At 42.5% G+C, this 13,851-nt stretch overlaps 1 protein-coding gene across 1 annotated transcript in view; it reads right to left on the bottom strand.

Moving 5' to 3' along the window:
• RGL1 (ral guanine nucleotide dissociation stimulator like 1) overlaps positions 1–13,851 on the bottom strand; it is a 362,525-nt gene that overhangs the window by 209,153 nt on the left and 139,521 nt on the right. Inside the window, exon 2 of the mRNA XM_045297937.1 lies at positions 5,469–5,632. Coding sequence (XP_045153872.1) covers positions 5,469–5,600 — 132 coding nt within the window. The 5' untranslated portion in view covers positions 5,601–5,632. The remainder of the gene's footprint in view (positions 1–5,468; positions 5,633–13,851) is intronic.

Genomic DNA, 13,851 nt, shown 5'->3' with positions numbered 1-13,851 from the left:
TAGACCAAGAGGCAGTCATTTGAAAAGAAGGAAATATTGCCTGATTTAAAATAAAGAAAGCTGTGTATCAGGATTGTATCCTTTCAGCATATTTATTAAATTTATTTGCTGAGCAAATAATCTGAGAAGTTGGGCTATGTGGGGAAAACACAGCATCAGAATTAGAGGAAGACTCATTAACACCCTGCAATACAAAAGAGACTTTGCTTGCTGAAAGCACAGCATGCTTGAAGCACTGACTGACGCTAATGGGAATCAAAGACTACAACCTTCAGTAACGGATTACACCTCAACATTAAACAAAAATCCTCCTAAGTGGACCAATAAACAACATCCTAATACACACAGAAAGGATCGAAGTTGTCAAGGGTCTCGTTTTATGTTACTGAAACCCACAAGCAAGATTCAAGGAAGAAGCAATCAAGAAATGAAACAACACATTGCATTGGGCAAATCTGCTGCAAAAGACCTCTTAAACAGTTCAAAATCAGAGTCACTTTAAGGACTGAGGTATGTCTGCTACAGGTCATGGTATTTGAAAGACCTAATCTGCAGTAAAATCTGGACCATGAATGAGGAAGACTAGAGAAGAATGTATGCCTTTGAATTATGGTGTTGGAGAAGAACATGGAATGTGCATGGCCTGTCAGAATAACAACCAAATAGCACAGCAAGAATGCTCCTTAGACGCGAGTACGAAGACATTCTGTCTCCGTTGCTTTGGACAGGAGAAGTCTCTGGAGAAGGACATCGTGCTGGATAAGATAGAGGGGCCGTGAAAAAGAGAAGCCCTCTGGGGGATGGGTGGACACAGTGGCTGCAACAATGGGCTCAAACGTAACAGCAATTCTGGGGATGGCACGGGACAGGGCAGTATTTTGTTTCTATGAGTAGAAGTCTAACAACCACCACAAATCTAGAATAGGTCAATCAACGGAGACAGAAAGCAAATGGGGAGTTGCCAGAAGCTGAGACGACAGAGATGGGAGCAAGTGCTTAAGAGGTAAGGGGTTTTTACTTGGGGGTGAGGGAAATGTTTTGAAACTAGATAACTAAGGTAGATGGTGAAGGTACTATATGCCTAGGAATTGTTTGCTCTAAAATGTTTTTTCTAATGTATGAATTTCTTCCCATTGGAAAAAAATTTTTTTAATTCAACAGCAAATATAGTTAAGGGAGAAATATTAAAAGCATAGCATTTACTGAATATCATAAAGATGTTAATAATTCTCAAATTAATCAGCAAATTTATTCCAATACGAATCAAATTCCCAAAAGGATTTTGTTTTATGAGTTTAAAAAAAGAAAAAAGTGTGTAGAACAGAAGCTTTCCCTAAACTGACATGAAAAATCTAAATGCTAAAAACAGCCCAGACAACCTTCATGAGCAGTAAGTTGGAAGAGCATGTGCCTTCTCGGATATTCAGGTTAAGTGTGACGCGATCACTGTTGAAGAGGTATCAAGTCAACAGAGAATGTATGGAAAGATGACCCATGAACGGTGACATTACAAACTAAAATGAGAAGTGACAGATATTCAAAACTGGCACTAGGACAACTAATTACCTATTTGAAAAAATACAATGTGTCCTACTTTAGGCTATAAAATATGTTCCAAATAAGCAAAAACTTTCCTTGACAGCCTCCAGGAAACAAAAGTGGAGAATACTTTTATCATCTTGGGGGCTGGAACAACTTTTTAAAGCAGAAAAGGCACAAATCATAAAAGAGTGGAGATTGGTAGATTCCACTACATTTGATTTAAAATGTTTACACTGGGAAATTAGTTTCAATACATAAAATCAATAAAAGGATTTAAAACCCGCTCACAGCAACCCTATCAGACAGCGTAGACTGTCCCCAGGATTCCCAAGACTGTATGTAATGTGTGTAGACGCGGACAGCCACACCGTTCTCCTGCAGGGTGGTCGGGTGGGTGGAACCGCAGACCCAAGTACTTAACAGTAGCAGTCAAGTACTTAACAACTGTGCCACCAGGTCAATAAAGAGACTCATCAATAATACATTCATTTCCACAAGTCAATAAAGAAAAAGGAAAATGGGCCAATGAAAAAAATAGACAAGGAATATGAACACATAACACTGGCCAGCACACATTTTGCTGCCTCAACGATGAGATGTTTCTGGGTGTATTTGGTGTGCTGATGCCAAAAAACGGCACCAATCCCTCACCCCTGCCCCACCTCCACCCCCAGCTCCAGTTTCTGAGACACAGAGCATACACCATATACTGCCCTTGACTCTGCTCACCCACAGAAAACTATCGGGGTATTTTAATGTCGTGTTAGCTAGCCTGAATGACAGGAAATGCATGCTGGCTTTATTGAAAGTCGTTTGCACTGTACTAAATATTTAGCTCAAATTATATTTCAGCTGGTGCCCTTTGATCCAAAGACATATTTGAATGGTGCTAATTACATGATTCTTGGGGAATTTTCCCCAAGTATCACTTCACTTTTATTAGGAACTGAGTAGCAGGCAGTTCCAATTTGCTATCTTAAAATGGGGCCTGAAATAAGAGCTGCTGTACAATAAGAAGGGAGCCCTGATGGCGCAGTGGGGTATATGTCTGACTGCTAACTACAAGGTCAGCTGTTTGAGCCCAGCAGCTGCTCTGCTCCCATAATGACTTCCCGTCTCAGAAATCCACAGAAGTTCCATTCTGTCTTACTGGGTCTCAGTGGGTCATCATCGACTGCCTGGCCGGGAGTTTGGTACCATAAATAGAGATTTACATGTTTTCAAACCTAAAATGAGTCTGTCAGAGTTCAAACTCCTTTATTAAGGTTAACATGCTGCAGGCTTGCTAGAAGATGGCACAACTTCTCCACCTGTGCACAGAAACTCTTAAAAGTTCTAATTTGTCTTCTAAAGAAGCTTGGAGTCAACCTCACCTCTGAAACATTTCATACGAATTGTCTATTGATTTCTATACATTAAAAAGTGTTCTGAAATGTTTACTGCATAATTTGAAGGAGACAAGTTTAGGTCTTCAAAGTATTTATGAAATTTGCTATGAAGTCTTATAGTTTCGACACTTTAAATCACACTCAGACCTTCCATGTATGTGCCCTTTCATTGTTCTTTTTTATTTTCCACCTTTCTCAAGCTGCGTTTGGCTTTGCAGAACTCATCTTGTAGTCTCTGTATATATTATACAACCTTCCATATTAAAAATAAAACTCTGCAGATTCTAACCCACAGTGACCCTAAAGAACAGAAAAGAACTGACCCTTTGGAATTTCAAACCTTTAAATCTTTTAAAGGCTGCAGAGTGACTGGTGGGTTCAAATGACTGGCCCCCTCATGATTGGCAGCTCCGTGTGTAACCAGCTAGCCACCGTGGGTCCACACAGTGTGCTTGGACACCCCTTAATGCCTAATTCTTGTCCAAATATTTCTGTTTTCCCTTATGCTGTAACTTGTGGATCTGAGTTCTTCTCATATTTAAAACTAGAATGATAAATGAATAAATTAGTGTAACATAATAGCTAAAAATATCTATCCAACATACTTTTCTGAATCAGCACACAAATGACCTCAAAGAGGCCTAAAAACTACACCAAGAAAAAAAAGTTTGTGTAATTCACAGAGAAAGTAATTGTGATAGTTGTGTATTTTGTGCCAACATGGCACCTGTAAGAAGATATGGGTGGAGTTTAGCCTGTCAATGATATCGCAGCATGATGACCTCCTCTGGAGGTGCGACCTATGGAGGCTGGCCTCTCTCGCTCTCTGCCTTCACCTTCCTGTTGGCAAGCCACGCTGAGACCATGTAATGCTGCCACCACCACTGGATCCACAAGACTTTGCACCCACTGGCTTGTGATCTTCCTGCATTCTACATCATTGCATGTGGCTGTGTGAGTCTGAAGAGGAATTTATACACTCGTATTGGACTTATGGACTTGATCTGAACTGGGCTGGAATGTTTGTTTGATATATGAGTACAATTACTTCTTAATATAAAGCTCTCTCTTACACGTATATTAATCTCATGAAATTTATTTCTCTAGTCAACCTAGCCTAACACAGTAAGTAAATCTCCCCTCACTGCCCATCTGTAAATAGCTGCTTAACATCAGTAGGATTGGGAGAAATTCATTTTAAAATAATCCAAATTCAAACCTTTCAGATTAGCCAGCATTTAAAGGTCTAGTAATACCAGTAACTGATGAGTCTATGGGGCAGGGGAAACTGTCATAGAGTGCTAATGGGGCTATACATTGAAGTCTCATTTTTGAGGCCAACTTATTAATATTTACTAAAATAAAGGTGCTCATAGTTTCCAACTCAGCATTCTACTGCTAGGTGCATATGTTAGAGAAAACTCTAGCACATGTTCCCCCCCAAAAATATGTATTTCACTGCCCATTGTCTAATAAAAAAATGCAACTAGCAGTTAATCAAGAAGGGAATGGATAAGTAAATTTGACTTCATTGAATAATAGACTATCAACTGCAGTTAAAATGAATGAATGCAAAATACATGTATCAACATAGAAAGCAGATAAAAGAATAAAAAAATGTTAAGTGATAGAAGCAAGCTGTAATATGGAAATTAGTAATAGTCATGTAATTGGTAATGATCTCATACACTTAATTAGTATGTTTTCCATTCCTCCAAATAGATGGCGTTGCATTTGTGAGAAAATGAAATGTGTAGGCTTGAAAACAGAGCAAAACAAAGCCTCTCAGGAAACAGCTGTTGGTCTTGCTGGGAGTCACGGCACCATAGACCGAAGTGTTCTGGCCTCTCCCGGTGACATTTCCCTATGCATCATTTTTTAAACTCCTTATTCTGAACCTCTCTCTGGGGTACGCTTTTCCATGACCTGCAACCTCCAGTGTTCAATCCCTTTTCACAGCAGATAAAATAGCATATCCCAAATTCATTCGACAGTCAGGTTTTTCTAGTACAAATAAAAGGTGCAACTTAAAATTTCTCATGAGTGAATAAGGACATTCATTTCTCTCTCTCTCTCTCTCTCTCTCTCTCTCTCTCTGCTTCAATCACACGCGCTCACACACATACATCTCATGTAAGTTCAAATGAATTGTAATAATAGACTTAAAAGAGAAAATGAGCCACAAAAGGTCAGCCTGGAGCGCGAAGGCCAACTGGAGAGCGCCCGTCATGACGTCTGCATGGTGACGCATGAGGCTGAGGAGCTGATTGTACACAGAGGAGCCCCTCCTTTTTACAAGCTCTGTGCACTTCCGTTAATTTACACTCCTTGCTTTTGTCCCTCTCCTGGGGCACTCTCCAGCCGAGTCCCTGTGGAGTTATTAATGTCTGAAGGGCTGACATACTGTTCCTCAGTCCTGGCTGCATTTCAAGGCCACGGAATCAGGATTTGCCCAGCTGACCTTTGGTCTTAGCTACTAAGAATTAGGACTGAGCAAACCCACCAGTCTGCCAACTATGCCACGCAGAGTTGTCTTACCTCCTCTGTCTTCAAAACGTCCCATATTCGGGCATGGTCTTCCACCAGCCAGGGTCCAGTGCTGTCTACCTTGGTAGCAAGCTTGAGTTTAGACACCACTTGAGCCGTCTCTCCCGCAGTCTTCCCCTCCATCTTGAAAGAGCGAGGCAGAAGGCATTACGGGTCTGTGTGGAAGAACAAAGTGTGGCCCAAGTTAAAGTATTAAATGACGTTAAAGAGGGTGTGAAAGCAAAGCATCACGTCTGCTATGTGGACAATGAGACTTCTGAAGGCAATGGTCATTGAAGGCCCCCTTTCCTATTCTAAATGTTCATGACTGGTTTTTGACACAGACTTCTGGATGACAAGATTCTGTTATTTTCATCGCATAAGTAGTGGTACAACTTCTAAAGCAAAGTGAAAAGCAGCCTCTGCCGGTTACACCTGCTCACTGCTTTGCTCTCACTCCCTCGAGGGGAGAAATGGAAACGGACGGCTCTAAGGCATGCCTGGGGGATGGCTTCACATGTCCGTGCCATGGGCTGTAGGCCCTGTGTGTTTGGCAGGATTGACCACAGAAACAAATCCAGAAACACTCAGGTGTATAACAGAGGGCTTTATATATCAAAGAGTAGTTGCATATTAAGAAAATATCCCAACCCAGTCCAGATCAAGTCCATACGTCTGATATTAGCCCCTAAGTCCAATACAAGTTCATAAATCCTTTTTATGACTCGTGCAGTCACATGCAATGTTGCAAGATACAGGAAGATCACAGGCTGGTGGGTGCAAAGTCTCGTGGATCCAATGGCAGTGGAAGCATCTCAGCACTGCCGAGGGTCTCCACATCACTCCTCAAAAGCAAAGTGAAGCAGAAAGAGGCTCTCACATGTCGACAGGAAAATGAAGGCACACAGAGAGGAAGTTCCCAGAATCCTCATGAGAAGGCCATGCCCACAAGGAAGCATCATCAGGCTGTGACCTAATTGACAGGCTAGACTCCACCCCTTCACTCTTAATATCCTCAAGTTGACATTAGATTATGTCACCATGGAAGAAGTAATGGTTATGAAATCAGGAGGAGTTCATTTCTTGGCACGCCATTCATCTATTGGGCACTGTTGATACCAGGCTCTATGCCAGCGGTTCTCAACCTGTGGGTCATGACCCCTTTAAGTGTAGAGCGACCCATTCACTGGGGTCACCCAATTCACAGCAGTAGAAAAATTACAGTTATGAAATAGCAACGAACATAATTTTATGGTTGGGGGGTCACCACCACATGAGGAAGTGTAGCATTTGGAAGGTTGAGAATCACTGCTCTATGCGGATGTCATACAACCAATATGGTTTTCAATTTCAAGATGGTTAGAGCCTCAGGGTAGAAAAGATTGTAAGCAAGTAATGACAATACAATTAATTACAATAAAGCAGATGGATGCCATAATAATGATGTCTCCAAACTGCAACTGAGGCACAGGGGGAAATGTCCTTTGACATTTATTGGCTGAGTTACTTCCCTAGGCATTGATTTAATCAAAAATTACTGGGAAGGTAACATTTAAAAAATAATATAATTCTAGTGTATACCTCCTTGACCTCTTTCTCATTCCTTCTACCATGACTTGTCCATCTTGTGCCTAAATCAGCACCATCCTCTCCTAAGGAGTCTCCCCACCATAGTATTAGTCTTCTCAAAGTTACCCTTATCAGGATAAAATCAGGCAATGATGTTCTGTAGACTTAAAACTTTTTCTAGGGATTAAATATATTTTAACTCCTTAACATGGCATCTAAAGTCTTTTGTGTCTGGCTTCTTCCACTTCCTTTCTCCCATTCTGCCTCCTTAGCCATTCTGTTTAATTGATAACACGGATGGTCCCAGCACACCCTGCTCAGGAACCATTAGCCTTTGTGATACTTTCTTCCACCCCTAGGGACTAGATATCCCCCCCACCCCACCCCCCTCCCCGCCCTTGGGTACTCTATCCATGTAGTCTGGACATACTTTTATCATATCACTTGCAGTAATTTATTATATTTCTTGCTCTCAACTCTACCTTCAACTTTATAAGGTCCTTAAAACCAGAGACAGCGTCATTTGAATGAGGTCAGTCAAAAAGTATTACTACTATGGTTCCAATCGAAATAGTGGCTTCCAAAGGGTTCTACTGGACCAGTTAAACTCAAGGCAGAGAAGTCAGCTCAGAAGGTTATGTCAACTCTGTGTGTGTGTGTGTGTGTGTGTGTGTGTGTGTGTGTGTGTGAGAGAGAGAGAGAGAGAGAGAGAGAGAGAGAGAGAGAGATCCCAAATGTGAGCAAGGTCATCCGTGTCTCTGAAATGCACATGCAGAGACTAGTATGGCGGTACGATTCTGCAGGGCACATTCTCAACAGCAACCAAAAAGAACTTTTAAAAGTACAGGGAAGTGGGGCTGGATAAAAAAGGACAGGGAGATAATAAACCAATCCCCACAGGGGACCCTTCTCTGCCTTGGGGCCTCAGGGGAGAGCAAGGCCATCTCTGTGCCCAGAGCAGCAGTGATGAAATTGCTAATCAAACCCACAGCGACGTAGAGTTCTTGGGAACCTGAAGTGCATCCTACACTTGCATTGAGCACCAAGGGGCAGAATCTCTACTGCTAATGAACCCAGTTCTTCTGCGTGGACGTGCTAACAAATGACACTGACACGTACAAGCACGGACTACACAGAGGAGAATATGTGGCGACTTCAGTCCCGCTCAAAAAGTCAATTAAAACAAACAGGCAACATGGAAACAGGCCAGAGGAGTAGGAAAGGAAATTCCATTGTTGTTATTGGAGCTAATGCTGTAAACAACAAGTAACTCAAAACAAAGTGGAAAAACAGCATCAAATTGTTTTTGGCTCTGTCCTTGTATATCACGGAAAAGCAACTGGATAACACAGACAAGCTAGAAACATCCCAGGCAGACAGTGGAACATCTGTAAGTCCAATATGTCTCTGTGGCCCACTGGTCTCTCTCTACTGTCTGCCCACAGCCCATTTTTCATCTCAGTGTGGGTGAAAACTGGCAAATTCTCAGAGTTGGAGACTGAACTACAGCATGTACTGACTTCCCACAGATTGCTCCTAGCCCCGGTTAGGAGGAAGATGCAATTCATTCCAAAGCACTCGGGAACCAGGGAAGGGCACGGAGAGGCAGCGGCTCTCAGGAGACTCTTCATACATTCTGCCCTAGCTGAGATGTACTCATCTTCAGTAAAACTCCTCCTTCATGCAAACGGACCATGTACGCAACCTACATTGGGCTTCTGTTTCATGCCAGTCAGAGTGCTGGGTATTTTTCACATTCTTGAATCCTATACCTCAGGGCAGACACCACCATTCTACAGCTAGCTAAGGTGAGGTTCAGAGACACCAAGAGACTTTCCAGCTAGAACGGTGCAGTGGCAACGTTCATGCTCTCTCTCCAAGGGCGGTCCAGAAGACCCCTCCAGGCCCCCTCTTCCACCACTGGTAGGATGAGACCTCCCTCTGGCATCCCTCCCTCGTGGAGAGAAGCTAGCGCATGTCCCTAAGTGGAACTCTTTGAGAGATGCATGAAGCAGATGGTAGTTAAAGGGTGACAAGCGGCAGGGAAAGCAAGCAAACTAGCATCCTTCTTTTTCATTTTACTCCCATCTCAGCTTTTGGCCATGGCAGGGTTTGTGGGCCTGTGCCCTATGTAGTCATACAGCCTCCAAGAAGGGGCTTGTGCTTGATTAAATGCTTGCGAACATGCTCTTAAAACTTTAAACAATTTCCGTTTTCACTGATTCCCCCAAGTTTATAAAGGTAGCCTTCCTAAATGACCCTGGAGAAGGACATCATGCTTGCTAAAGTAGAGGGACAGCAAAAAAGAGGAAGGCCCGTGACAAGATGGATTGACCTGGGGCCACAACGATGGGTTCACACATAGGAACAACTGTGAGGCTGGAGCAGGACGGGGCAGGGCTTCGCTTGTCTCACACAGGATCGTTGTGAGTCGGAATCAATGCGATGACACCTAGCAAGAACAAGTACTACTCGTTTTTCCTTCTTAAACAAAACAACATTTCTACTCCACCTTTTTGCTTTTCATTTCATGCGATAGGCTTCCCATCCATTTCCATAAAAAGAGCTAGAAGCTTATCTGGTGGAACCATCTTTTTGTTACGTTTAAATTAGAAGCATATGGAGACCTTCCCAGACCTCCAGCATGCTGCACATCTTACAGCTGAAGTGCTGCCTTCTTGTCTCGTAACATATAGTCAAAGCTTACAACCGCTAGTCAACAGTGCCTTCAACAGACTGAAACCACTGTAAACCTCAGAGGCAGAATCTTTAGGGCTACTTATAATTCTCCTAACACAGCATAAGATAAGCAAGTGCTTTTGGAAATCAGTTTTGAACTATCATCCTAAAATATCTGATGCCCAAAGATTTTTTTTTTCCCCGACCACTGGGTGGTAAGGTCAGTTGAGTGCACGGTGGGAAACGGAAGTCATTTGTATATGAAAGCAAATATCTGATAAAATTGAAGCAAAGGGTTTGTTTTTTGTTTTGTTTTGTTTGCAAATTTGAAAAAAGAACATTTGGAGGAATTTTTTTCTCATTGTAAACGGGTTGTCAATTGTACCTCATCGCTACTGTATGAAGCAAAGCAGTAAAATAATAACAGGGAAGATGTGCTAGCCTGGGTAGACTAGAGCAGCAAATTTCAAGGACACTCATATTTTATAAGAGAGAGTTTTATATAAAGGGTAACTTTACATTAAGAAAGCATCCCAACCCAGTGCTGTCCAGGCCCATAAGTCCGCCATTAGCCCATATGTACGACACCGATCTACAAAGTCCTCCTCAATCTCACAAAACACACGCAATGATGCCGACTGCAAGAGGAAAGCCGAGTCAGTGAACATGTAAGAATCTCAGCGCTGGCAAGGGTCTCCACACGGCTGCTCCAGCACCCAGGGCTGTATCAGGGTAGGTCCATGTGGCTTCTCCTCAGGGATATCTCGCAAGAAGTGAGCCTTGCAAGCTGAAGCAGGGAACTGGCTAAGGCAACTGCACCCTGGTCCGACCATCAGAGAGCAAGAGACCTGAAAGGCAAGGCTCACTAAGCCGTTTATCTCTCCACCCTTCAATTAGTCCCACATGTGTTCATTGTCCAGGTTGGCACAATAAACCTTAACTATTGTGCTAAGTGTGACAGAATGGAAGAAGATGCTCCTGCCTGCCACTGTGTGGTGCAGTGATGCACTTAGTACTGCCTTCTAGCCACAGTCTGTATAACTCATATCAAACTACTACCAGAAAGATTGGGTGGGTACATAAAGGTGGGGGGAGAGTCTGATAGAGTTCTGTCAGTTGTGATTATTTATAGTCGGCATTATGATTGTAAAACTTGTAATTCTAATGTGGGGATCGGTCAGTTTTGCCTTTGCTGGATATAAAATGAACCATCTCAGAAGCAGGTAGTTGGGAGTGGCGGGAGATCCACTACTATCAAGAAAGAAGAGCCAGGAGAAGAGGGCAGCCTTTAGACCAGGGCTGTCAAACTGGTGGCCCGCAGACCGCAGGCAGGCAATTTTTTTGTGGCGCACAATGCTCTGAAATAAAATGAAAATAGAAAACATTGTTATGGAGAAAATAGCTCATAGGGGAGATCGAAGCAATACCGCACACACAATTCCCTCATTACATTTTATTTCAGAGCATCGTGGGCCACAAAAAATTGCCTTGGGGGGCTACACGTGGCCCGCCGGCTGCCAGTTTGACACCCCTGCTTTAGACCATAGGTTCCTGAGCCTATTTAGTCTTCTGCCCCCTTTTCAGAAAAAAATATGTATTGGTAATTTAAAACTTTTATACTATAATCCATAACCAAGAATAAAGTGTAAGTATCTGCTTTTTGCAGCACCCCTAAATGGCTCCAGTGCCCCCAAAGGGCAGTGTCACCCACTTTAGGGAAGACTGTTTTAGACCCTGAGACCCCTGCATGCTAAGCCTGTTCTCTGAGGAGGCAGATCTGTGACACAGGAGTGGCAGCAGCAGAATCAGCCAGAACACAAGACGGAGCTTACTCACTGCTGGCCCGGCAGCAAGTAACGCTGAACCGGGCAGCAGCGGGTTAGGCGGTCTGAAGAACTGAACACCGCCGAGCTGAGGCTTATGGCTTAAGTGTTGCATGCACTTTAAGCATTTATCAGCAGCCCTAATAGAACTTTGTAACATTGCCTGAGCAAAGCAGAGGCCACGGGCTGTGTGGCTCAGAGAGATGACAGCCTGCAGAAATGCTCCTGACCAAAGAACTGTGTTCTGAGCACTTCTAATCCTGAACTGTAACCTCCTAACTTCCCTAGCAAACCCCACAGTCATGCGTCTGGCCTGGGAGCTCTTTGTGGCCACTGCAGTGGATCATAGCACCCAGCAGAAAAGTCGAGAGTGCTATAAGAGGGATGGTTGGGGTCAGAGTGCTAAAGAAGGTTTGAGGGTGGAGGCATGCCTGACCTTCAGCTCACAGGAAATATGCTTTGGGCTGATATGGAGTGTGATGCTCCTTCCCCCTTGTGAAGTTGGAGGAGGTGAGACGTGGCCCTCACACCATTCTTACACACTGGGTTCATTTACAGGTGGAAAAGGGTCTCTGTAAAACTGTGCCTTCAAGTCCAGACCCCTAACGAAGCTGAAGGATTTTTTAAGGTTAACAAAGTTAAGTTAGGTTAAATCTAAATCAGACAGATTCAGTGGGGCCCTGAGAACTATGTCCCTTAGTCACCCTGTGGGCCTGGAACTGGATTCACCTCTGTAATAAAATAACCATTTAAGATAAATAAGGCAACATCTGCCCAGGGACAAAATCTGGACTATTGGGAAAAAAGGAAGAATAGAAAGAGGAAACCCAGGAGAAAGCAGAATAAGCGTGCAGTGAGGCGACTGCAATGGATGAGTTGAAATAAAAAGTATATGGATTATTGGTATTCTCTAACATTCACCTAATTTATATGGAAAACTTTTTAAATACCTAAAATGTATAAGTTTATAAATGTTTATGAGGTTTCATAAATTTCTTTTGTTAGAAGAACTTGACAGCAGTTAGAAATTGTTAACGATGATTAATGATGACGATGATGATGATCAGTTAAAAGCTATCCATGTCCTTAAGTAAATTTATTTTTAAATTTGCATTTCTAAATTTGTATCTTTAAAAACATTCACTAACAGTATGTTTGTCATATACTACAATATGTAATATTAATAAATGATTTCTTCTGTTCCTTCAAAAATAATCAGAGGTCATAATATTTTTCCTGGCCATAAGAAATAACCCAGTTGATAGCATTACATCCTAAATGATCATTCGGTACCTCACGTAAATGAGTCTCTTCATGGGTTGATCTTGAAAACCTAAGTATGAAGAGACAAGCTAAGAACACAAAAATGGGCTGTGATAGTGTCTTTTCTTGCCACTGACAGAAATGACCCATCATTACTACCCCAAATTATCATTTTTGAAACATGCCTTTAAAAACAAGTGCTAGGACACACTTTTGATGAATTTTGTATTTAGTTTATTAATCCCGAGACTTGACTTTATTTGATTAACTACTCTGAACTTTATTGGTTTACTTTCCCTCCTATGATAATAAAAAATGTCCAAGACATCCTTCTCAACTGGCATCCTTGTTCTCCTCCTTCTCAGTTACTATATTTAGAAGGGGAAAAAGTGTTAACTACGCAGGACCTTACTAGAATGGTCTGGTATTTGTTTCTAGGATCATTCTTTTCTTCTGGTCCTGTAGATTCCAACAGACTTATTAGCAATGCAGAATTTTTTTGTGGGGGGTGTCGGGGTGTGTCTGTCTCTTTACACACATAAACGCTTGCTTCTACCTGAAGAAAGTTTTCATTTGTTTGTTTTTTTTTAACTCAACTCGGATTTCTTCTAATCTTGAAAATGTCTGGCATTTTCCCAGCTCCAGGCTCTTCCCAGGATTATTTGTCTTTCTGCCATTTCTTAACTCCCACCTCTTCCTGTCCTCATTCTTCATCCTAACGAGCTGAGTGAGGTCCTGTCCAGAGAGGCAGTTTTATTTTTATCTCCTTCTATCTTCAACTCTTCTACCTAAAAGGTTATCAAGAACAGTCATTGCTTCATGGTTGGTGCAGAACAGCAAAGTTTAATAGGCATTGAAATTCTAGCCAGATGAACCCAGACGCTTCAGTCAGTTCTCTATGTAACCCCGGAACAAACCACTTCACTTTTCTCCAGTCTCAGTTTCCTCCCCTCTGATCCGAGTGGAGGATAATACTCTCAGTTTCCTCCCCTCTGATCCGAGTGGAGGATAATACTCTCAGTTTCCTCCCCTCTGATCCGAGTGGAGGATAATACTCTCAG

Source organism: Echinops telfairi, unplaced genomic scaffold (assembly GCF_000313985.2).
Source record: "Echinops telfairi isolate 266 unplaced genomic scaffold, ASM31398v2 ScPeMD7_7424;HRSCAF=8462, whole genome shotgun sequence".
NCBI lineage: Eukaryota > Metazoa > Chordata > Mammalia > Afrosoricida > Tenrecidae > Echinops > Echinops telfairi.
This window is presented reverse-complemented; position numbering and strand designations above follow the sequence as displayed.